The 24,305-nt window shown below is 40.8% G+C and overlaps 1 protein-coding gene across 1 annotated transcript; it reads right to left on the reverse strand.

Moving 5' to 3' along the window:
• Positions 1 to 23,094: 23,094 nt before the first annotated feature.
• Positions 23,095 to 24,072, reverse strand: LOC127697243 (glucosamine 6-phosphate N-acetyltransferase-like). The gene has a single exon (XM_052200240.1). It carries the CDS (start codon positions 24,034 to 24,036, stop codon positions 23,482 to 23,484), a length of 555 nt encoding a protein of 184 aa, XP_052056200.1. The 5' UTR covers positions 24,037 to 24,072; the 3' UTR covers positions 23,095 to 23,481.
• Positions 24,073 to 24,305: the final 233 nt, after the last annotated feature.

Here is a 24,305-nt window from a genome sequence, read left to right on the forward strand (position 1 = left end):
AGGACACTGTCAAAAGGACAAAACGTCAACCAACAGATTGGGAAAGGATCTTCACCAACCCTAAATCCGACAGGGGGCTAATATCTACTATATACAAAGAACTCAAGACGGTAGAACCCAGAGAACCAAATAACCCCATTAAAAAATGGGGTATGGAGCTAAACAAAGAATTTTCACATGAAGAACTTCGGAGGGCTGAGAAACACCTTAAGAAATGTTCAACATCATTAATCATTAGGGAAATGCAAATCAAAACAACCCTGAGATTTCACCTCACACCAGTCAGAATGGCTAAGGTCAAAAACTCAGGAGATAGCAGGTGTTGGCGAAGATGTAGAGAAAGAGGAACACTCCTCCACTGCTGGTGGGATTGCAAGATGGTTCAAACACTTTGGAAATCATTCTGGAGGTTCCTCAGAAAACTGGTCATGACACTTCCTGAAGACCCTGTTATACCACCCCTGGGCATATATCCAGAGGATTCTTCAGCATGCAATAAGGACACATGCTCCACTATGTTCATAGCAGCCCTATTTGTAGTAGCCAGAAAGTGGAAAGAACCCAGTTGTCCTTCAGCGGAGGAATGGATACAAAAAAATGTGGTATATTTACACAATGGAGTACTATTTAGCCATTAGACACAATGAATTCATGAAATTCTTAGATAAATGGATGGAGCTGGAGAACATCATACTAAGTGAGGTAACCCAGTCTCAAAAGATCAATCATGGTATGCACTCACTGATAAGTGGATATTAGCCTAGAAACTTTGAATACCCAAGACATAATCCACAAATTAAATGATGTCCAAAAAGAATGGAGGAGTGGCCCCTGGTTCTGGAAAGACTCAGTGCAAGAGTATAGGGGAATTCCAGAACAGGGAAGCAGGAAGGGGTAGATGGAGGAACAGGGGGAGGGAAGAGGGCTTATGGGACTTGCAGGGAGTAGGGACTCAGAAAAGGGGAAATCATTTGAAATGTAAATAAAAAATATATCAATTAAAAAAAACTCAGGAGACAGCAGGTGTTGGCGAGGATGTGGAGAAAGAGGAACACTCCTCCACTGCTGGTGGGATTGCAACCACTCTGGAAATCAGTCTGGTGTTTCCTCAGAAAACTGAACGTGACACTTTCAGAGGATTCTGCTGTACTTCTCCTGGGCGTATATCCAAAGGATTCCCCGGCATGCAATAAGGACACATGCCCCATTATGTTCATAGCAGCCTTATTTATAATAACCAGAAGGAGGAAAGAACCCAGATGTCCCTCAGTGGAGGAATGGATACAGAAAATGCAGTATATTTACACAATGGAATACTACTCAGCAATTTAAAAAAAAATGAGTTCATGAAAATTTTAGGCAAATGGTTGGAACTGGAAAATATCATCCTAAGTGAGGTAACCCAATCACAAAAGAATACACATGGAATGCAATCTCTGATAAGTGGATATTAATTAGCCCAGAAGCTCTGAATACCCAAGGCACAATTAGCATAACAAATGACTCCCATGAAGAAGAAAGGAGAGGGTCCTGATCCTGGAAAGGCTTGATCTAGCATTGTAGGGGAGTACCACGACAGAGAAAAAGGAGGGAGGTGATTAGAGAATGGGTGGAGAAGAGAAGGCTTATGGGACACATGGGGAGGAGGGAACTGGGAAAGGGAAAACCATTTGGAATGTAAACAAAGAATACAGAAAATTTATATATATACTAAACATGTTCATCATTTCATTAGTGGCCCAGTGAGTAAAAAGTCAGCAGGGCTTTGTGAAGGATTAGTAAGTCAGACATGTGTATTCCATTTCACAACAGACTGTCAGTCATTCTTGATGGGAAGGGAAGAAAACAGACTTTAATCCTAGCCTTAAAGGACATGCTTATTTCATAAACAAAGCTGGACGAACACCTTCAAAAGCAGCACTCCATGTATTCTCAACTTATCAGAAAGCAGAGCATCAGCATGTATCTCCTAATTTCTTCCCTGAAGAATAAACAAGAGGAAGGATGCTTAAGTCCTAAATATACAGCAACAGTAACAAAGGAACTGGATGAGAGATAGAGGGGATTTTCCATCAAACTGTTGAAAAATGGGAGGATATAATTCACTCTATTAGTGAAAAAAAGCATACTATAAATGGCTTTGTAAGTGGAATTAAATCAATGAAAAGCTAGGGGTGTGGTCTAGGGGAAAAAATAGAAAGGCTCAGGGTATTCAAAACAAAAGCAAGCTACTTGAGTAAAACTACAACTGAGTGGACAAAAATAGAATCCATGGGGCCCAAGTCAATTTCTTCACACAAAGACAACAGATTTAATCCTTGTAGCTGGACTCAAAAGAGGTCAGGAATGGAGCACAGGATCCCAGTGATTCTAAAACTGTTTTGACCTGGGGCCAAAAGGGGAACCACAGGGACCTAAGAGGCCTCAAGGGTGTTACACAAGACAGGGACAGACTGTCTTATAGAGTTTCAAAACTTTCCACAAATGTTCTCCAAACTAGAACGTGTCTGTGTTGTGATAATACAACCGCACTGTGGTCTCCTCCACAACTGGAAGTTGGTTTGTTTCCTTAAGTAATTGAGCAACAGGAAGAGATGAAATTATGAATGCTCTTTGCTCCAAATTTCCATCAACAACTCATAACAGCCTTTTACCACCCTTATTGCCAATACTTACTGGTCATGCTACTGTTTCTGATTCCTACAGCCCATGAACTAATCTTTCTGTTGGCTTAAGCACTTAGCTGTGCACCTAACTGAATAATGGTGTTTAGAGCCCCACCCCAGTGACAACTACTAAACCTTCCCACCAGTTCACATAGCAACATAGCTCTACTTGGCTTGGATTTATTACAGAACATTGTCTTACCTTTCTATTAATTAATCTGTGCTTCTATACATCACTTTTTATTGTTTCACTGTATTGAAATTTTTTAAGCTTCTGAACATTGGACACTAAATGAAATAAGTTGAAATACAAATCTAATATATGACTTTGTATTAATTGCTCTACAAACCTCAGAATTTTTATGTGTGGCTGAAGAAACCATAAGAGAGTATCAGATCACTTAGAACTGGAGTTACAAGTAATTGTTGTGAGCTATCACATGGGTGCTAGGAACCAAAGCCAAGTCCTCCAGAGGAGCAGCCAGTGCTCTTAACAACAAGTCAACCCTCCAGCACTGGGATGCTTTCAGGGTGTTTGTATGACAACATACTAGTCGTGTCTGTTAACACGCATGCTCAACTCAGCAGTAAAATGCCATGACAATAAGAGAAAGTCAAATCCTTAACATTGTAAACTACAAATGAGAACATATTGCAAGCTGAAAGGGAATTTCAATTCAGTTTCATTGTCAGTCAAAATAGATTAGAAAATATTTTAGACTATTAATCACATATTCCATAGTGATTAAAACTGATTAAAACATCATAGAGAGTCCCCTTTCCCAAAAGGGGAGGAAAAGCCCTTGAAGTCCTCCTCATGATATGTCTCCAACTCTGAGGCAGGGACTACAATAATCAATCAAACAAGTTACTATTTTCCAACTATATCAGCTGAAGCCAGAATCATAACTAGCAGTATCCACCGATTCTTCTACTTGTTGTTTCTCCTCTACCTGTAGCTTGGTTCTTTGTGGTTTCCCCCTTGACCCCAGATCAAAACAGTTTTAGTTAGAGGGATCCTGAACTCCATCCCATCTACTGTGAGTCCAATTACAGGAATTAAATCACATTCTCTTGTCTTTGTATCGAGACTTACTTGGGCCCCATAAATTCTACTTTTCCCCCATTCTAATTTACCTAACCAGAAAGCAGACAATGTATTTAGAGATGGAGTGCATCCAGACACTCTTAGCTGCCTAAGTATGCCCAGGTTATAAAACAAAAACAAAAACCAAAAACACAGTAGAAATAGAAAACAGAAAAAGTATAGGATTAGCCAAGAGAAGATATTCATAACACACTCTAAGAGTGACATTTTTGTCCGGTGTAAAGTGACAAAAAAATTAAAGGCATACAAATTGGAAAGAATAAAAAAAAAAAACAAATTGGAAAGAAGGAAATACAGCTATTTGCATATAACACTTTTCTCATTTATTTACAGACGGTGTGAACAGAGGTATATGCACATGAGCACATCTATGCAGGTCATAGAATGAGTTTGCCAGAGTTGCTTCTGTCCTTCCACCATCTGAGTCTCCAGGATTTAATTTAGATCATTAAATTGATGGTATCCTTTATCCAGTGAGCCTTCACATGACATTTTGGAGTATACAGAAAAGCACAAATAATTCACAAAATATCTCTACATGAACATTGCAGGGATGGAAGGTCCAATGTGAATATTCAAAATCAACCATATTACTATATGTTTACCATATTAATTGAGATTTCAAGCAAACTAAACAACTAACTACCATAGCAGAAAAATTAGATGTGATGATGCGCACATAAAATCTAGAATTTGAGAAGTGAAGGCAGAAGGATTTAGAGAGCAAGACCAGAAAGGTCTATGGTGTGAATTTGAAACCAAGCTGAGCTACATTCTGAAGGGAAACAAAGGAAGCATGTATCTGCCAGGGAGGGGGGTCAGGAGAAGGGATTGGGAGAAATGGAGGGAGAGGAAATTCAGTCGGGGTATAATATATGAGCAAAGAACATTTAAAATAATTAACACATAAGAAAATTTTAAACCTGGTAGTGGTGACGCACACCTGTAATCCCAGCACTCTGGGAGGCAGAGGCAGGCGGATTTCTGAGTTCAAGGCCAGCCTGGTCTACAGAGTGAGTTCCAGGACAGCCAGGTTCATACAGAAAAACCCTGTCTTGAAAAAGCCAAATCCAAAAAACAAAAAAAGGAAAGAAAAAGAAAAATTTAGCAAAATATAAACACAACTGAAGGCTGAAAACAATTCACGAATAAAAAATTAAAGAAGGTTTAAATAAACAGAAAAGTATACTACACTTACAAAATGTAATACTTTATTGTCAAAGTATAAGCTCTCAATTTCATGTACAAGCACAATACTGTCTAAGTAGATGTCTATAAGCAAGATTTTTTGGTTGAGAAACTTCTAAAGTTCATATAAAATTTTATATGAAATGGCAATAGAACTGCCAAGAAAGTTCTAAAAACAAGAAAGTTTGTAAGATTATAATAAATCAGGACAGTTTGATACTAAGAAGAGAACATAGCTGTCATGTGAAGAAGGTCATAACACCTGAAGGCTACTAAAGTCAGAAAATCACCCAAGTTCCTTCATAACCACAGACATATGAGTGAAATTAGGAGATTTCACCTTCTCATCCATCCACCTGGAGCCACAGATGAGCCCAGGAAAGGGCAGCAGATGCAGCAAGTAGAAAAGGCCAGCCACATTTTCTGTATCCATTCCACTGTTGAGGGACATCTAGATTCTTTCCCGATTCTAGCTATTATAAATAAGAGTGCTATGAACATAGTGGAGCATGTGTCCTTATTACATGCTGGGGAAATCTCTGGGTATATGCCCAGGAGTGGTATAACTGGGTCCTCAGGTGGTACTATGTCCAATTTTCTGAAGAACTGGAAAACTTATTTCAAGAGCAGTTTTATCAGCTTGCAGTCCCACCAGCAATAGAGGAGTGCTCCTCTTTCTCCACATCCTCTCTAACATCTGCTGTCCCCTCAGTGTTTGATCTTAGCCAGAAAATGTGGTACATTTACACAATGGAGTACTTCTCAGCTATTAAAAACAATGAATTCATGAGATTCTTAGGCAAATGGATGGAACTAGAAATTATCATCCTGAGTGAGGTAACCCAGTCACAAAAGAACACACATGGTATGTGCTCGCTAATGAGTGGATATTAGCCCAGGAGCTTGGAATACCCAAGATACAATTCACAGACTACATGAAGCTCAAGAAGAAGGAAGACCAAAATGTGGATACTTTTGTCCTTCTTAGAAGGGGGATCAAAATACCCATGGCTCACAGCCAACCAATGGACTAAGCACAGGATCCCCAATGGCAGAGCTAGAGAAAGGACCCAAGCAGATAAAGAGGTTTGCAGTCCCATAGGAGGAACAATAATATATACCAACCAGTACCCCTAGAGCTCCCAGGGACTAAACCACCAACCAACGAGTACACGTGGAGGGACCCATGGCTCCAGATACATATGTAGCAGAGGATGGCCTTTTCAGACATCAATAAGAGAAGAGGCCATTGGTCCTGTAAAGGTTTGATGTCCCAGTGTAGGGGAATGCCAGGTCAGGAAAGTGGAAGGGGTGTTGCTAAGCTAGGGGAGAGAGATGGGATAGCGGGTTTTCGGATGAGTAAGGAGGAAAGGGGATAGCATTTGAAATGTAAATCAAGCAAATATCTAATAAAAATATGAGAGAGAAAGAGAGAGAGAGAGAGAGAGAGAGAGAGAGAGAGAGAGAAAGAGAAAGAGAGAAGGCCAGCCAATATTGACCACTTACAGAACTCTGAAGGGTTGAATTATTGTTTTTTTAGTATTTTTACCCAATAGAGAATTGATGTAACAGTACGTTTTAAGCGTGTGTGTGTGTGTGTGTGTGTGTGTGCGCGCGCGCGTGTCTGTGTGTCTGTCTGTGTGTCTGTGTCTGTCTCTCTCTTTCTGGCTTTTTAGACAGTGATTCATAGCTTAGACTAGCTTAAAACTTCCTATGTAGCCCAGGGTAAGCGTCTGCCTTCACCCTTACCCAATGCTAGGATTTTATGTGTATATCACAATAGATGGGATGGAGTACAGGATCCCACTAAAACTGTCTTGATCTGGAGTCAAGAGTGAACCACAAGGACCCAAGATACAGGTAGAGGAGAAACAACCAAATAGAAGAATCAATGGAAATTGATAGCTTTGATTCTGGCTTCAGTTAATATAGTTGGAAAACTGTAACTTGTTTGAGTGATTATTGTAGTCCCTGCCTCAGCACATCTGAAGATAGTATCTCTTTGTGTTGTCCAAACTCCCCTTGAATTCACCAAGCTACCCAGTCTGCGTTTTAACTGAAGAATTCTCCTGCTTTACCTGATTGCATAGCTTGGATTATTAGAATGCATCACTGTGCTTAGTTGTTGTTATTGTAATTCCAACATCATATGAGAACAGTGGAAATATGACAGGGAAGTGATCATGAGATGATGGTGATCTTATACAATGGTGTTCAAATCGTTTACTTTTGAAAACTTTACAAAACCATGTGTGATCCTGTGAATGCATTGCCCATGGCCTTTGAACATATGTAATAATATGGAATCTAAAATTCCATTCAAAGTAAATCTGCTTCTGTTAGACATCAAATTAATGTTTTATTAGATATATTCCTTATTTACATTTCAAGTGTTGCCCCCTTTCCTGGTCCCCCACCCCAAAAATCCCATAAGCCATCTCCTCTCCCCGTTCTCCAATCAACCCTTTCCCACTTCTCTGTCCTAGTACACTGCAGCATCTAGTCTTTCCAGGACCAAGGGTCTCTCCTCCCTTTGGTGTCTAACAAAGCCATCCTCTGCTGCCTATGTGTCTGAAGCCATGGGTCACTCCATGTGTACTCTTTGGTTAATAGTTTTGTCCCTAGGAGCTCCGGGAGTACTGGATGGCTCATATTGTTATTTCTCCTATGGTGCTGCAACCCCCTCAGCTCCTTGGGTCCTTTCTCTAGCTCCTCCATTGGGGAACCTGTGCTCAGTTAAATGGCTGGCTGAGAGTGTCCCCCTCTGTATTTGTCATGTACTAGCAGAGCCTCCCAGGTGACACCTGTATTTGGCTCTGGGCAGCAAGTGCTTGTGGGCATCGATAATAGTGTCTAGGTTTTGTAAATGGGATGGGTCCCTAGGTGGGGTAGTCTCTAGATGGTCTTTCCCTCAGATTCTGCTCTACCCTTTGTCTCTGTATTGCCTTCTGTGGGTATTTTGTCCCCCCCTTCTACAGAGGACCAGATTATCCATGCTTTGTTCTCCCTCCTTCTTAGGCATCAATTGATATGTGAAATGTGTTTTGGGTATTCCAAGCTTCTAGGCTGATATCCACTTATTAGTGAGTGCATACCATGTGTGTTCTTTTGTGATTGGGTTACCTCTCTCAGGATGATGTTTTCCAGTTTCAACCATTTGTCTAAGAATTTCATGAATTCATTGCTTTTAATAACTGCATAGTTTTCCATTGTGTAAATATATACCACATTTTCTGTATCCATTCCTCCATTGAGGGACATCTAGGTTTTTTCCAGCTTCTGGCTCTTATAAATAGGGCTGCTATGAACATAGTGAAGCGTGTGTCCCTTATTACATGCTGGAGAATCCTCTGGGTTCCAGGAGTTGGCATTTTCCATCTATTTCACATCTATATTGGTGTTTTCCATCTATTATCCTTTGTAGGGCTAGATTTGTGGAAAGATATTGCATAAATTTGGTTTTATCATAGAATATCTTGGTGTTTCTCTTATCTGTGGTGATTGAGAGTTTGGCTGGGTATAGTAGTCTGGCCTGGCATTTGTGTTCTCTTAAGGTCTGTGTGAGATCTGCTCAGGATCTTCTAGCGTTCATGGTCTCTGGTGAGAAGTCTGGTGTAATTCTGATAGGTCTTTCTTTATATGTTACTTGGCCTTTTTCCATTACTAATTTTAATATTCCTTCTTTGTTTAGTGCATTTGGTGTTTTAATTACTATGTGACAGGAGATATTTCTGGTCCAGTCTGTTTGGAGTTCTGTAGGCTTCTTGTATGTTCATGGGCATCTCTCTCTTTAGGTTAGGGAAGTTTTCTTCTATAATTTTGTTGAAGATATTTACTGGCCTTTTAAGTTGGAAATCTTTGCTCTCTTCTATATCTATAATCCTTAGGTTTGGTCTTCTCATTGTGTTCTGGATGTTTTGGGTTACAAGCTTTTTTCATTTTGCATTTTCTTTAATTGTTAAGTCAATGCTTTCTATGGTATCTTCAGCACCTGAGATTCTTTCTTCTTTCTCTTGTATTCTGTTGTTAATGTTTGCATTTATGACTCCTGATTTCTTTACAATGTTTTCTATCTCCAGAGTTGTCTCCCTTTGTGATTTCTTAATTGTTATACTTCTGTTTTTAGATCCTGGATGGTTTTGTTCAGTTCCTTTACTTGTTTGTTTGTGTTTTCCTGAAATTCTTTAAGGGATTTTTTTGTGTTTCCTCTGTTAGGGCTTCTGCCTGTTGATCCATAGTCTCCTGTATTTCTTTAAGTGATTTTTGTATTTCCTCTTTATGGGCTTCTACCTGTTGACCCATGTTCTCCTGTATTTCTTTTTTTTTTTTTTCCTCTTTATTTTAAAGATTTATTTATTTATTTTATGTATATGAGTACACTGTTGCTCTCTTCAGACACACCAGAAGAGGGCATCAGATCCCATTACAGATGGTTGTGAGCCACCATGTGGTTGCTGGGAATTGAACTCAGGACCTCTGGAAAAGCAGTCAGTGCTCTTAACCGCTGAGCCAACTCTCCAACCCTCTCCTGTATTTCTTTAAGGGATTTTTGTGTTTCCTTTTTAAGGGCTTCTACTTGTTTACTCATGTTCTCCTGTACTTCTTTAAGGAAGTTATTTATGTCTTTCTTGAAATCCTCTATCAGCATCATGAGATGTGATTTTAAATCCAGATCTTACTTTTCTGATGTGTTGGGACATCCAGGACTTGCTGTTGTGGAAGAATTAGGTTCAGATGGTGCCATGTTGCCTTGGTTTCTGTTGGTAATGTTCTTACATTTGCCTTTTGCCATCTGGTTATCTCTGGTGTTAGCTGGTGTTGCTGTCCCTGACTGTGGCTTATCATTATGCAAGCCTCTGTATCTATGCTCCTGGGAGACTCGGTTTTCTTTGTGTACACCGGCATGTAGGTACTCCTGCAAGACCCGTTCTCTTGTGGTTATATTTAGGTATGTAGCTCTATGGCCCCAATAAACTCTGGGTGCAGATGGAAATCGGAAGACTTCTGTCCCAGGCTGCTCCTAGGCTCTTGAGTCCTCCTCAGGTTTTCAGGCTGTTTCCTCTGAGCAGCAGGGGTAGTCCTCCCTATGCTGTCTGGCCTCTCTGCACTCCTGAGTGGTTAGCTACCTCCTTGGATATGGTGTGTGGTTGCAGAGGGTGGTCCCAAGCCAGAGATGGAGACTGGAGGCCTTCTGCCAGAGGGTTCTGGGTGTGATCCTCTGAGTGGTGAGGGTGGTTCTACCTGTGCAGGCAGGCCCCTTCACACTCCTGGGTGGTTAAGATGTCTCCCTGTGTCACTTGGGTATGATGGCACACTGTTGCCATAGGATAGACCCAAGTCAGAGACAGAAACCAGAGGGCTTCTGCCAGAGGGTTCCGCATGTAATCCTCTGAGCAACAGGGGTGGTTCTACCTGTGCAGGCCAGTCTCTCCACACTCTTGTGTGGTTAAGCTGCCTCCCTGCACCACTTGGGTATGGCGTGCTGTGCCAGAGAGACAAGTTAATGTTAAAACACTAACAATTTCCTCCTTGAAGTCATATGAAATAAAAGAATTTCTGCTATTCTTAATGTGTATAACATTGACCTATACATAGTGCTTAATATATTAGTGCTTATTAGCAACTATAAACTACAGTAAGCATTTAAAATAGTTATTTAATTATTTACATCATGAGACTATTTGCAGTTATTGAGACACAGAAAACAAGAGATCTTGGAATTTGCTAATGAGTGGGGATTATTCTATTGTCCCCGGGACAGGGACCAGAGAGAAAGGAGGACCAAGGAAAATTCCTTATCTGTTATACAGTATTTTCTCCCGGAAGTATGTCCAAAGGAGCCTAAAGCCAGACACTTGGTTTTTAGATGTTGACCTCTAAAACTGTCTGGCTGTGTCTTTAATAATTTTTCACTGATGGCCCCACGCTGAATATCTGTACAGCAGTTTCCTATTTCTCCCCAGAATTATTTAGGGACTAGAATGCAATGGCCCTCTAATGAACATGTTGAGCCTAGTGTCATCTTCCATATTATGGTACCTTCCATTTTTGAGAAACAACTTCTGGAAATGGATAATGAGTAAATAGTAGCATATGTGACATATCTTTTATGTCCTTAAACATGAGAATCTTAAAGAATTGGTTTATCTTCAAATACAGTGAGAGACAACTCAAAGAATACCATTAAGCCATTCATGTATAAATATAAGCTAGGAAGAATAACTAAGGCAAAGATTTCCCCAAAGCTGAAGATCATGTTATCTTAGACTACAGGAGAAATAGATCTGGGTGACATTGTACCAAGGATCTAGCTCCAGGTATAAGGACATGTACGTCAACCTATTAAATCTAAGGCTACAAGGTTGTGTGGGTAGATACCATGCAGCCATTGTCTTCCAGAGACCTCACTGATAGTCCAAATTGATCCACATTACCAAGTTCCATTTTACTTTATTCTGATGTCTAATACAGAAAACCAGCAGCCTGAGAAACACTATGAGACAGGGCCAAAAACTTTTAGCAAATATGTTTGCTACCACCTGTCAAGCTCATAAATGAGGATGATCAACATAGAACAACCTCCAGCATAGTCTGATGTCTCTTCTTGAACAGAACCAGCAATAGAAGTAGGTCCCCAGATGAAGACAACTATTCCTAGGGTGTGAATGAAAGGAGTCTCTTCCGCTTTAGACAACTCAGTGCTGTGACTCCTTCCTCTAGGACTTATAAGAACTTACTGGGTGTCTAGGCAAATGTACCCCAAGACAACTTTGTGTATCACTACCCATAAAAAAAATGGAAAGGCATCTCAGAACACAGTGGAACTTGTCAAACATCCTATGTAGAAAGCAGACTCAAGAACACAAAACAAGAAGGTGGAAAGGTCAAAGGTCAAGGTCACACTACATATACTTTACATGGAAGAAGAAGGACCTATACTCAATGGAGTCCTAAAAAAAAAATGGTACAGGAGATAAGTCAAGTAGAAGGCACAAATAGCTTGTCTGGCATCTGAGAAACATAAACCTATATATGTTCTTGTATATACCACTGTATATGTATGAGACCCTCAGACCAGAGAATACTATGGAGAGGAAGATAAAGTTCAGCAAATTGTGAGGATGATTTCTGCATGGATTTAAAGTTGTAAGGTTATCCAGCACCTCCATGTGAAGTGGAAACGTAAGGGTTCTTTGGAAAGTCAGTTGTGTTGGATGGTATTTTGCTGTGGCAAACACATGAAAGAGTGTTTTCCTGAAGTCGACACAGGTAAAAGAATGTTTCACTAAGGTAGACTTGTGAAGAAACATTTCACTGAAACAGACACAGTTGAAAGATGTTCTGAAACAAGCACATGAAAAGACATGTGATGAAGGATTCTTCACTAACTACATGCAAGTATTGGTCCACCTTACATTGCATATCTCAATTCCCAGTAACCACATGGTAGCTCACACCCATCTGCAATGGGATCTGATGCCCTTTTCTGGTGTATTTGAAGACAGTGATAGTGTATTCACATATATAAAATTAATGAATTCTTGAATAAAAAGAGACAGTCAGCTGTGGACCACTGCACTCTTGTCACAGTTAAGAGGAGTCAACACTCAGGGTAATTATTTAAAAAAAGAAAAAAGAAGAGAAGAGGAAAGAAGAGGAGAGGAGGGGAGAGGAGGGGAGAGGAAGGGAAGGGAGGGAGGGGAAGGGAGGGGAGGGGAAGGGAGGGGAAAGGAAAGGAAGGGAAAGGAAAGAAAAGAAAAGGAAAGAAAAGAAAAGAAAAAGAAAAAGAAAAAGAAAAAGAAAAAAAAAAAAGAAAAGAAAGCAGACTGAGCAAGCAAGAAGGAGCAAGCCAATCAGCAGCATCCCTCCATGGCCTCTGCATCAGCTTCTGCCTTCTGGATCCTGCCCTATTTGAGTTCCTGTCCTGACTTTCTTCAGTGATAAATGTGATAGGGAAGTGTGAGCCAAGCAAACCCTTTCCTTCCCAAATTGCTTTCATCGTGGTGATTCATCACAGTAAGAGTAACCAAACCTTTGTTGCTTTGGTTAAATTTAATTTACATTAACATCTTTAATAGCTAAAGGTGTTGGATGTGTTTTCAGGCAGCTATGTGATATTTGGATATTTTCCATGAGCAAATGGCTATTCATGTGCTTTACCCATTTCAGGACACTGAATTTGCTCCATAGCGTCATTATTTTTCCTGGCTGTTTATTGAGTTCCTCTGCTTTAAATTCTATGTAGCTAAAAAACAAGCAAGCAAGCAAACAAACAAACAAACCACTATATCTTTCGAAAGGGTAAATTCCACTGTGAACAGGCATCATTGTTAGAAATAATTAAAATTCTGCAAACTTTCAAGGTGATCTAAGTCATGTGAAAGGGAAATGGATGGTTGTTGATGAATGTTTCTTCCATGATCGGTGGAACCTCTAAAAGCATAAATCAAAATAAGCCATTTCCCATTTTACATTAATCATCAAATTTTATTATCAACTTAGGTATTTTATTATCAACCCTTACCCCAAACAAAGGTTCTCTGAAAATACCACAAAAATTTCTTGAGGTCTCTAGAAAATCATTCCTCAATTAATGCAGAGATTCCACTTGTCCTGAGTGCAGCCATATTAGCTCTGGCCTACCCATGCCTACCCCTCATTCCTCCTCTACATACTTTCCCAGCATAGTATAAATAATTTTGGAGTGTTATGTCGAGATTTATGACCATATATTGGTGGCATCATTGCAAAGAATGGACAATTACATTCTGTATGACAGTTGGTTATTTTACACCAGATGTTATTGTTGAAATCTTGAATGTTGAACAATAGCCCAGGTATTAAATGCCTAGCACAGTGCCAGGATAGTGGGAGTCTTAGGTAACTAGAAGGAAAGCCTTAAAGGTGGTCACAGGGCTCCATTGTCTTTCTTTGCTTCCCAACCATAACCTGAGTAGTCTTGCTTTACCATGTGTTCCCTCCTTGACATGCTACCTCCACAAAGAGCTAAAAGCAGTAAGTCCAACTAAGCATCCACTGGGGCCTCTAAAATCATTTGCCAACTTATGTTCTTTTTCCTTTTAAGCTAATTATTTCAGGAACTTTTTATAGAGCAGAAACTGACCCATACAGAGATCTTTTTTTAAACTAGCAATACTGGTTCAGATTTTAGAATTTCCTAATAACGGTCATAAGTTAGGGCTCCCACTTCTCTCTTCTCGAGTTTAACCATCCACTATATCAGCTCATAGAATTCACAAAAGCCAGGCCTGATAAGCTGAGCTCAAACCCCAGGGCCCACATGGAAAAAGGAGAGAGAGAGAGAGAGAGAGAGAGAGAGAGAGAGAGAGAAATAATTTGTATTTGCAAGATGTAATTGTCTCAGAGGATTACTGCTGAATAAGCTCACCCATTTCTGAATTCTGGCTGGCTGGTTCAACTTAGCTATTCTGGCTCAAACTCCTCTCCAAGATGACTGATTCATTCTGACTTCTCTCAGCTTCTCGCTGGATTGTTCCGCTTGGCCTCAAACTAACTCTGACAATGTATTCTAATCTTTTGACTCCTCCTCATTCTCTAGCTTGTTCTGTCTTCACCTGCAACCTATCTCAGTAAAACTGTCCTGGTAAAATTGCCCCCCATCTTCTCATCTTCCCTCTCTCCCTCTCTCCCTCCCCCCTATCCTGCTGCTCTCTTAAGTCACCTCTCTTTTTGGTCTCTTCTCATGAAAGTTGGGTGTATCCTATCTCTGACTCACTCCATCAAATCTTTCTCTGATTCATCAATTTGTCTGCCTCACAATGAGATGTCACTTTCTTTTTTTTTTTAATTTTTTTATTCGATATAATTTATTTACATTTCAAATGATTTCCCCTTTTCTAGCCCCCCCCCACTCCCCGAAAGTCCTGTAAGCCTCCTTCTCTTCCCCTGTCCTCCCACCCATCCCTTCCCACTTCCCCGTTCTGGTTTTGCGGAATACTGTTTCACTGAGTCTTTCCAGAACCAGGGGCCACTCCTCCTTTCTTCTTGTACCTCATTTGATGTGTGGATTATGTTTTGGGTATTCCAGTTTTCTAGGTTAATAACCACTTATTAGTGAGTGCATACCATGATTCACCTTTTGAGTCTGGGTTACCTCACTTAGTATGATGTTCTCTAGCTCCATCCATTTGCCTAAGAATTTCATGAATTCATTGTTTCTAATGGCTGAATAGTACTCCATTGTGTAGATATACCACATTTTTTGCATCCACTCTTCTGTTGAGGGATACCTGGGTTCTTTCCAGCATCTGGCAATTATAAATAGGGCTGCTATGAACATAGTAGAGCATGTATCCTTATTACATGGTGGGGAATCCTCTGGGTATATGCCCAGGAGTGGTATAGCAGGATCTTCTGGAAGTGAGGTGCCCAGTTTTCGGAGGAACCGCCAGACTGATTTCCAGAGTGGTTGTACCAATTTGCAACCCCACCAGCAGTGGAGGAGTGTTCCTCTTTCTCCACACCCTCTCCAACACCTGCTGTCTCCTGAATTTTTAATCTTAGCCATTCTGACTGGTGTAAGATGAAATCTTAGGGTTGTTTTGATTTGCATTTCCCTAATGACTAATGAAGTTGAGCATTTTTTAAGATGCTTCTCCGCCATCCAAAGTTCTTCAGGTGAGAATTCTTTGTTTAACTCTGTACTCCACTTTTTAATAGGGTTGTTCGGTTTTCTGGAGTCTAACTTCTTGAGTTCTTTATATATATTGGATATTAGCCTTCTATCTGATGTAGGATTGGTGAAGATCTTTTCCCAATTTGTTGGTTGCCAATTTGTCCTCTTGATGGTGTACTTTGCCTTACAGAAACTTTGTAATTTTATGAGGTCCCATTTGTCAATTCTTGATCTTAGAGCATACGCTATTGGTGTTCTGTTCAGAAACTTTCTCCCTGTACCGATGTCCTCAAGGGTCTTCCCCAGTTTCTTTTCTATTAGCTTCAGAGTGTCTGACTTTATGTGGAGGTCCTTGATCCATTTGGAGTTGAGCTTAGTACAAGGAGACAAGGATGGATCAATTCGCATTCTTCTGCATGCTGACCTCCAGTTGACCCAGCACCATTTGTTGAAAAGGCTATCTTTTTTCCATTGGATGTTTTCAGCCTCTTTGTCGAGGATCAAGTGGCCATAGGTGTGTGGGTTCATTTCTGGATCTTCAATCCTGTTCCATTGATCCTCCTGCCTGTCACTGTACCAATACCATGCAGTTTTTAACACTATTGCTCTGTAGTATTGCATCAGGTCAGGGATACTGATTTCCCCAGATTTTCTTTTGTTGCTGAGTATAGTTTTAGCTGTCCTGGGTTTTTTGTTGTTCCAGATGAATTTGATAATTGCTCTTTCTAACTCTGTGAAGAATTGAGTTGGGATTTTGATGGGTATTGCACTGAATCTGTATATTGCTTTTGGCAAAATGGCCATTTTAACTATATTGATTCTACCGATCCATGAGCATGGGAGGTTTTCCCATTTTTTGAGGTCTTCTTCCATTTCCTTCTTCAGAGTCTTGAAGTTCTTGTCATACAGATCTTTCACATGTTTGGTAAGAGTCACCCCAAGATACTTTATACTGTTTGTGGCTATTGTAAAGGGGGTCATTTCCCTAATTTCTTTCTCAGCCTGCTTATGCTTTGAGTATAGGAAGGCCACTGATTTGCTTGAGTTGATTTTATAACCTGCCACTTTGCTGAAGTTGTTTATCAGCTGTAGGAGCTCTCTAGTGGAGTTTTTTGGGTCACTTAGGTAGACTATCATGTCGTCTGCAAATAATGATAGTTTGACTTCTTCCTTTCCAATTTGTATCCCTTTGACCTCCTTATGTTGTCGAATTGCCCGAGCTAGTACCTCAAGTACAATATTGAAAAGATAAGGAGAAAGGGGGCAACCTTGTCTGGTCCCTGATTTCAGTGGGATTGCTTCAAGTTTCTCTCCATTTAGTTTGATGCTGGCTACTGGTTTGCTGTATATTGCTTTTACTATGTTTAGGTATGGGCCTTGAATTCCTGTTCTCTCCAAGACTTTAAGCATGAAAGGATGCTGAATTTTGTCAAATGCTTTTTCAGCATCCAATGAAATAACCATGTGGTTTTGTTCTTTGAGTTTGTTTATGTAGTGGATTTCATTGATGGATTTCCGTATATTGAACCAACCCTGCATTCCCAGGATAAAGCCTACTTGATCATGGTGGATGATCGTTTGATGTGTTCTTGGATTCGGTTGGCAAGAATTTTATTGAGTATTTTTGCATCGATGTTCATAAGGGAAATTGGTCTGAAGTTCTCTTTCTTTGATGGGTCTTTGTGTGGCTTTGGTATCAGCGTAATTGTGGCTTCATAGAAGGAATTGGATAATGTTCCTTCTGTTTCTATTTTGTGGAATAGTTTGAAGAGTATTGGTGTTAACTCTTCTTTGAAGGTCTGGTAGAATTCTGCACTGAAACCATCTGGTCCTGTGCTTTTTTTGGTTGGAAGACTTTCTATGACTCCTTCTTTTTCTTTAGGCATTATGGGACTGTTTAGATGGTCTAGTTGGTCCTGATTTAATTTTGGTATTTGGTATCTGTCAAGGAAATTGTCCATTTCCTCCAGATTCTCCAGTTGTGTTGAGTACAGGCTCTTGTAGTAGGATCTGATGATTTTTTGGATTTCCTCAGTTTCCGTTGTTATATCTCCCTTTTCATTTCTAAGTTTGTTAATTTGGATACTTTCTCTGTGCCCTTTGGTCAGTCTGGCTAAGGGTTTATCTATCTTGTTGATTTTCTCAAAGAACCAGCTCCTGGTTTTGTTGATTTTTTGTATGGTTCTCTTTGTTTCTACTTGATTGATTTCAGCCCTGAGTTTGATGATTTCCTGCCTTCTACTCCTCCTGGGTGAAATAGCTTCTTTTTGTTCTAGGGCTTTCAGGTGTGTCATTAAGCTGGTAATGTATGCTCTCTCCATTTTCTTTTCGGAGGCACTCAGGGCTATGAGTTTTCCTCTTAGCACTGCTTTCATTGTGTCCCATAGATTTGGGTATGTTGTGTTTTCATTTTCATTGTGTTCTAAAAAGTCTTTAATTACTTTGTTTATTTCTTCCTTGACCAAGGTATCATTGAGTAGAGTATTGTTCAGTTTCCACGTGTATGTGGGTTTTCTGTTGTTTCTGTTGCTATTGAAGACCACTTTTACTCCATAGTGATCAGATAGGAGCCATGGGATTAGTTCGATCTTATATTCGTTGAGGTCTGTCTTGTGACCAATTATATGGTCGATTTTGGAGAAGGTACCATGAGGTGCTGAGAAAAAGGTATATTCATTTGTTTTAGGATAGAATGTTCCATATATATCTGTTAAATCTAATTGGTCCAAAGCTTCAATTAGTTTCATTGTGTCCCTGTTTAGTTTCTGTTTTCCTGATCGGTCCATTGAGGAAAGTGCAGTGTTGAAGTCACCCACAATTATTGTGTTAGGTGCAATGTGTGCTTTGAGTTTTAATAAAGTTTCTTTTACGAAAGAGGGTGCCCTTGCATTTGGAGCATAGATGTTCAGGATTGAGAGTTCTTCTTGTTGTATTTTTCCTTTGACCAGCAAGAAGTGTCCCTCAGAGTCTCTTTTGATGACTTTGGGTTGAAAGTCAATTTTATCTGATATTAAAATGGCTACTCCACCTTGTTTCCTGAGACCATTTGCTTGTAAAATTGTCTTCCAGCCTTTTACTCTACGGTAGTGTTTGTCTTTGACCCTGAGGTGTGTTTCCTGTAAGCAGCAAAATGTAGGGTCCTGTTTACGTATCCAGTCAGTTAGGCTGTGTCTTTTTATTGGGGAATTAAGTCCATTGATGTTAAGAGATATTAAGGAATAGTGATTGTTACTTCCTATCATTTTTGACGTTATTTTTTAAATTTGATTGGTTAACTTCTTTTGGGTTTGATGAAAGGTTACTATCTTGCTTTTTCCAGGGTGAAGTTTCCCTCCTTGTATTGGTGTTGTCCTCCTATTATCCTTTTTAGGGCTTGGTTTGTGGATAGATACTGGGTAAACTTGGTTTTGTCATGAAATATCTTAATTTCTCCATCTATGGTGATTGAGAGTTTTGCTGGATATAGTAGTTTTGGTTGGCATTTGTGTTCTCTTAGAGTCTGCATGAGATCTGCCCAGGACCTTCTAGCCTTCATAGTCTCAGGTGAAAAGTCTGCTGTGATTCTGATAGGTCTTCCTTTATATGTTACTTGGCCGTTTTCTCTTACTGCCTTTAATAGTCTTTCTTTGTTTAGTACATTTGGTGTTTTGATTATGTGACGGGAAGTATTTCTGTTCTGGTCCAGTCTGTTTGGAGTTCTGTAGGCTTCTTGTATATTCATGGGCATCTCTCTCTTTAGGTTAGGGAAGTTTTCTTCCATAATTTTATTGAAGATATTTGCTGGCCCTTTAAGTTGTAAATCTTCACTCTCATCTATGCCTATAATCCTTAGGTTTGGTCTTCTCATTGTGTCCTGGATTTCCTGGATATTTTGGGTTACAAGCTTTTTGCATTTTGCATTTTCTTTAACTGTTGAGTCCATGGTTTCTATGCAATCTTCAGCATCTGAGATTCTTTCTTCTATCTCTTGTATTCTGTTGTTGATATTTGCATCTCTGTCCCCTGATTTCTTCCCAAGGCTTTCTATCTCCAAAGTTGTCTCCCTTTGAGTTTTCTTAGTTGTTTCTACTTCTGATTTTAGATCCTGGATGGTTTTGCTTAGCTCCTTCACTTGCTTGTTTGTGCTTTCCTGTAATTCTTTAAGAGATTTTTGTGTTTCTTCTTTCATGACCTCAGCCTGTTGACCAAAGTTCTCCTGTATTTCTTTAAGTGTTTTTTGCGTTTTCTCCTTGTTGGCTTTTGTATTCTCCTGGATTTCTTTCAATGATTTTTGTGTTTCCCTTGCAAGGGCTTCTAACTTTTGATCCATTTTCTCCTGAATTTCTTTAAGTATGTCCTTCATGTGTTCCTGTACCAGCATCATGACCAGTGATTTTAAATCCAAATCTTGTTTTACTGGTGTGATGGGGTATCCAGGACATGCTGGTAGAGGAGAATTGGGTTCAGATGTTGCCATATTGCCTTGATTTCTGTTAATGACGTTCCTGCGTTTGCCTTTTGCCATCTAGTTCTCACTGGTGTTACTTGGTCTTGTCAGTGCTGGACTCACCAGTGCAAGCTGCCCCTTCCCCGTTGGCCTCTGGTGCACAGCTTACCCTCTGCACTGCCTGTAGACAGGGTGCTGCTGCCCAGGCTGATCAGATCCCAAAGCAGGCACCCGAAGGCTCCTGCTGGGGCCCGCTGGATTCACTGGAGCACACCGACTTCTCCCAGCTGGCCGCCCGGAAGCCCCACTAGCCTCTTGCAGGACCTGGAGATGTGGTGCGGCTGCCCAGGCTGATCTGGATCCGGAAGCGGAGAGTGTTGAGCTGAGGGCTTCCGCCTGAGGCCTTGCCCCCCCCCCCCCGATTGTGTCTGTGGACCAGATGGAGCCCGTGTGCACCCCCAGGGAGCGCTGACGGTGTATGCTGCTGTGACCTCCCCTGTGTTCCGCTCACTCCGCTGGGCAGCCGATCCCCTGACCGGGCTGGCGCACACAAGGTTAGCCTGGCTGCCCAGGCCCTGAGTCCAGGCAAAAGCCTGGGAGGCTAGGGTCCGAGCAAAGTTCCCCTAGGGCTATGACTGTTAATTGGGTCCGCCAGGTGACCCGGATGGGGAGCATGTGCGCCCGTGCTCCCTGAAAGTGCCAGGAGAGTCTGCTGTGCTAACAACCTCCTTGGCGGATTGACTCACAGATGGCCCACCAAGCCGCCCAGTTCTTGGGGTCAGTCCTGTGCCTTTTGGGGCCTCGACCCCCGCTTTGTTAGCCTCAGGCTATGCCTGTTATGGGTCTGCCCGCCAGAGCTCTCTGTCGTCCTGCAGGCAAAATGGCAGCGCGCGCGCAGGCAGGGACAAAAACCTCCTGGCTGGGTTGGCACCCCGATGGCCCCCCGAACAGCCCAGGGCCTGGGTGCAGGCCAACACCTGTCGGGCTCAGACCCCCGCCGTGTTGGCCTCGGATTATGTTTGTGTACCTCAGTCTGTCCGATCTCTGGAGTCAGAAACCAAGATGGAGATGAGCCTCTCCTGACTGGCGGGAGGCTGAGTTCTGAAGTGGCTTCCGTGCAGTGAAAGGCGCCGCACAACCGCAGCTGCTTGCCGCCCGGCTGGTCAGCGAAGGTCAGTGGTCGTGGGCGCAGGGCCTAACTGGACCCTGTGTCGCCTTGGCTCCACTGTTGATGGCCCTTCAGCTGGACCAGCCACTGTTGCACTGCAGCCGCCGCCGCCGCCGCCGCCGGAGATGTCACTTTCAAACATGGCTGCTTCCTTCATCTAAAGGTGTGTTTGTATTCCTTCCAGAGTGATTAAAGGTGTGTGGTGAGTCTGTGTTCCAGCTGAATCACACAAACCTAGAAGGTCTTGGATGTGATCCCTTGCCAGAGCAACCATGTTGCTGGATAAAATTCCTCTACACACACTTTAAAAAAATGTCAGTGGTATTTTTCTCAGAACTACAAAACCAATCCAGAAATTCTCAAGAAGTACAAAAGACCCTAATTAGTCAAAACAGTCGTAAGCAGAAAGGCAATGCTGAAGGTTTCCTAGTACATGATCTCAAAGTGTAGAGCAAAGCCAAAGTAACAACTGCAGCAGGATGCTGGGACACAAACACATATAGACTAATGAGATAGAATATAGGATGCCAAAAATAAACCCACAATGTTCACCAAAGGTGTCAAATCGGGTTAAAAAAAAAACAGCCTCTACAAGAACTGCTGCTGGGAAAGTGAATGTCCATCTATAGATGCATAAAACTAGGTCCACTTCACTCACCCTTCACAAACAAAAAGTCAAAAATGACCAAAGACCTTAAAGGTAAGAAGAACTTTGAAAACTACTAGACAAAGCAAAAGACTTTAAGATGTAATCATAGAAATGAGCATTCTGAAAAGGTCTCCATCAGCACAGGGAATAATCCTAAGAGTTTACAAATGGGACTATATGAAAATAAAATGTTTCAGAGTGGAGAGGTAGTCTACATAATGGGGCGGGGGACCATGTTGAAAAGCGTGCATCAGATAGAAGATTGCAATCTAGTATACATGAAGAACTGGAACACTTAAACACAAAAATCATCTAATCAATAAAGACTGATGAAGTGAATAGGCATTTATCAAAGGAAGAATTACAAATGACCAATAAATAGTTAGAAATTGTCCAATGCTCATAGCCACTAGGGAGATGGAGATTAAAACCACTTTAAGATTCCCTCTTACCCTCAGCAGGATGACTAGCAAAAAAGCAACCACATGTAAATGCTATGAGGCAAAGGAGCTTTATACACTGTTGGTGGGGGTGTAAACTTATGCAGTAACAATGTAAATCAGCACAGAATCTTCTAAAACACAAAATAAGCAAAACTAAAATTAGAACTGCCATAGGACCCATCTATACTCCTGGGTATATACCCAAATGAATGCAAGTCAACACATTGTAGAGATATTTGAAAACTCATGTCTATTTCTTTTTTTTTTTAACTTGACTATTCATATAAACAAGGTTAATGTAATAACATGGAATGCAAAAGATTAGAACCATTATTAATAAAGTATCTGATTCTACTTTAAAAATCATTAAAATAAATAAAACAGGACAGTGATCAGAATAATAGTACCATTATAATCACATTAAATAGAAAAGCTAACATCATTTTAAAGCTGTACCAAAGGCAGTACTACACATTTTTTGCGACTCAAAGGCTTCAGATGTCAATGATATGGAAACCAGGGTAGAAGCTCCCCTAGGAACTGCTCATTGACAGTTTGAAAAGACCCTGGATAACTCTAATATCATGTGACAGATGAGACAGGTGGTACAGTATCTGCACAAAACTATATACTTAGTAAAATAGTTATTTAAGCTGTTGTACCTTGTCCCATTTTTCTTTTGTTGCTTTAAAAAGACTGCAGGGTTAGGATCAACAGTGTGCAAATATGTATCTGGTGGTCATAATTACAGAAGCGTCCAACTCCCTGTAATGTGAGAAATGGTGCACCTTAAGTCTATTTAGATGTATGAGACAAAAATAATTTTATGGTAAGAAACACCCTTATTCAATATATATATACATATATTTAAAAATGAGCAGCATAGAGCAGACATAACTGTTTACTACCCATACTCTTGACTACCAAGAAATGAAGACAAACTTTAGAAAAATACAATGCAAGAAAAGATTCAAGTTGAAAATATATTCCTTTGGTTAAAAATCCTCCCCCTTTATGATAATGTGAACTCCCAGCGGCCACTGCATCCTCCTGGGTCACTACCCTGGCATACTACATCGTACTGCAGTCCAGTAGTTAGGGAGCTTACTGGGCTGCAGCAACAAAAATGAACTCTAACAGTAAAGCCTTGTAGCATTAACCTCTTGATGGTAGTTTTTACTTTAGAAACCTCCGACACATGTAATTTTCTTCAGATACTGTATAGTCAAACTTTTTGTAGAAACCGACATTTTGTGGTAGACATTCAAGGGTGATCTTGTAACAGTTCAGTTTCTTGCTTAGCAAAGTAAGAGTTGATAATAACAGTTTGCTGAGCTGCTTCCCTCTGCACTCGTCACTAACAAGGACATCTTCTACTCTCCCTCTCTTAGCATATGAATGGATAAATTTATGTTCTATTATCAGAGTTGCTGTAGCCACAATTTGTCCTAGGGTCACATCCTCCACAACCGTAACATAGTAATCCCCAGACTTCTTCATATGCTCAAAAGACTTCAGGAACTGCTCCGGGCTGACGACACCAGTCTCTGTCAGTTGACCCAATACCTTAAAAAAACCTTTATTTAAGTCTGAAGTACAAAGAGACCTCAAAACCAAGCCTTCTCCAGGATGCGTTGGAGAAATGGCTGGAGAAAATATTGCTGTATTCTGACTCCAGTCCACTTCTTTAAGCAAACTTGGGTCAAACATAGGAGTTTCATCGGGTTTCATCTTTCCAGTAAAGTCGGAGAGGACCACGCTCCTGTCGCAGCGGTCAGTCTCCCTGCGGGTCACAGGGCCGCGCGCATCCGGATCCGGATCCGGCTGCAGGGCAGCCCCGCTCCGGTCTATTTCTGAATGATTCACAGTGGCTTAGGAAGAGAACCAGCACACGTATACATTAGTAATTAAATGGATTTTAATAATATGGTACAAAGTCACAAAGAAAATCTGTTTAACCATGAAGAAAAAGAATATATACATACTAACTTCCTAATAAA

Source organism: Apodemus sylvaticus, chromosome 12, assembly GCF_947179515.1.
Source record: "Apodemus sylvaticus chromosome 12, mApoSyl1.1, whole genome shotgun sequence".
In the NCBI taxonomy this organism is placed as follows: Eukaryota; Metazoa; Chordata; class Mammalia; order Rodentia; family Muridae; genus Apodemus; species Apodemus sylvaticus.

What these genes read in the sequence shown, in the direction of transcription:
- LOC127697243 (XM_052200240.1), bottom strand. Translation starts at nt 24,036, where the DNA reads ATGAAACCCGATGAAACTCCTATGTTTGACCCAAGTTTGCTTAAAGAA.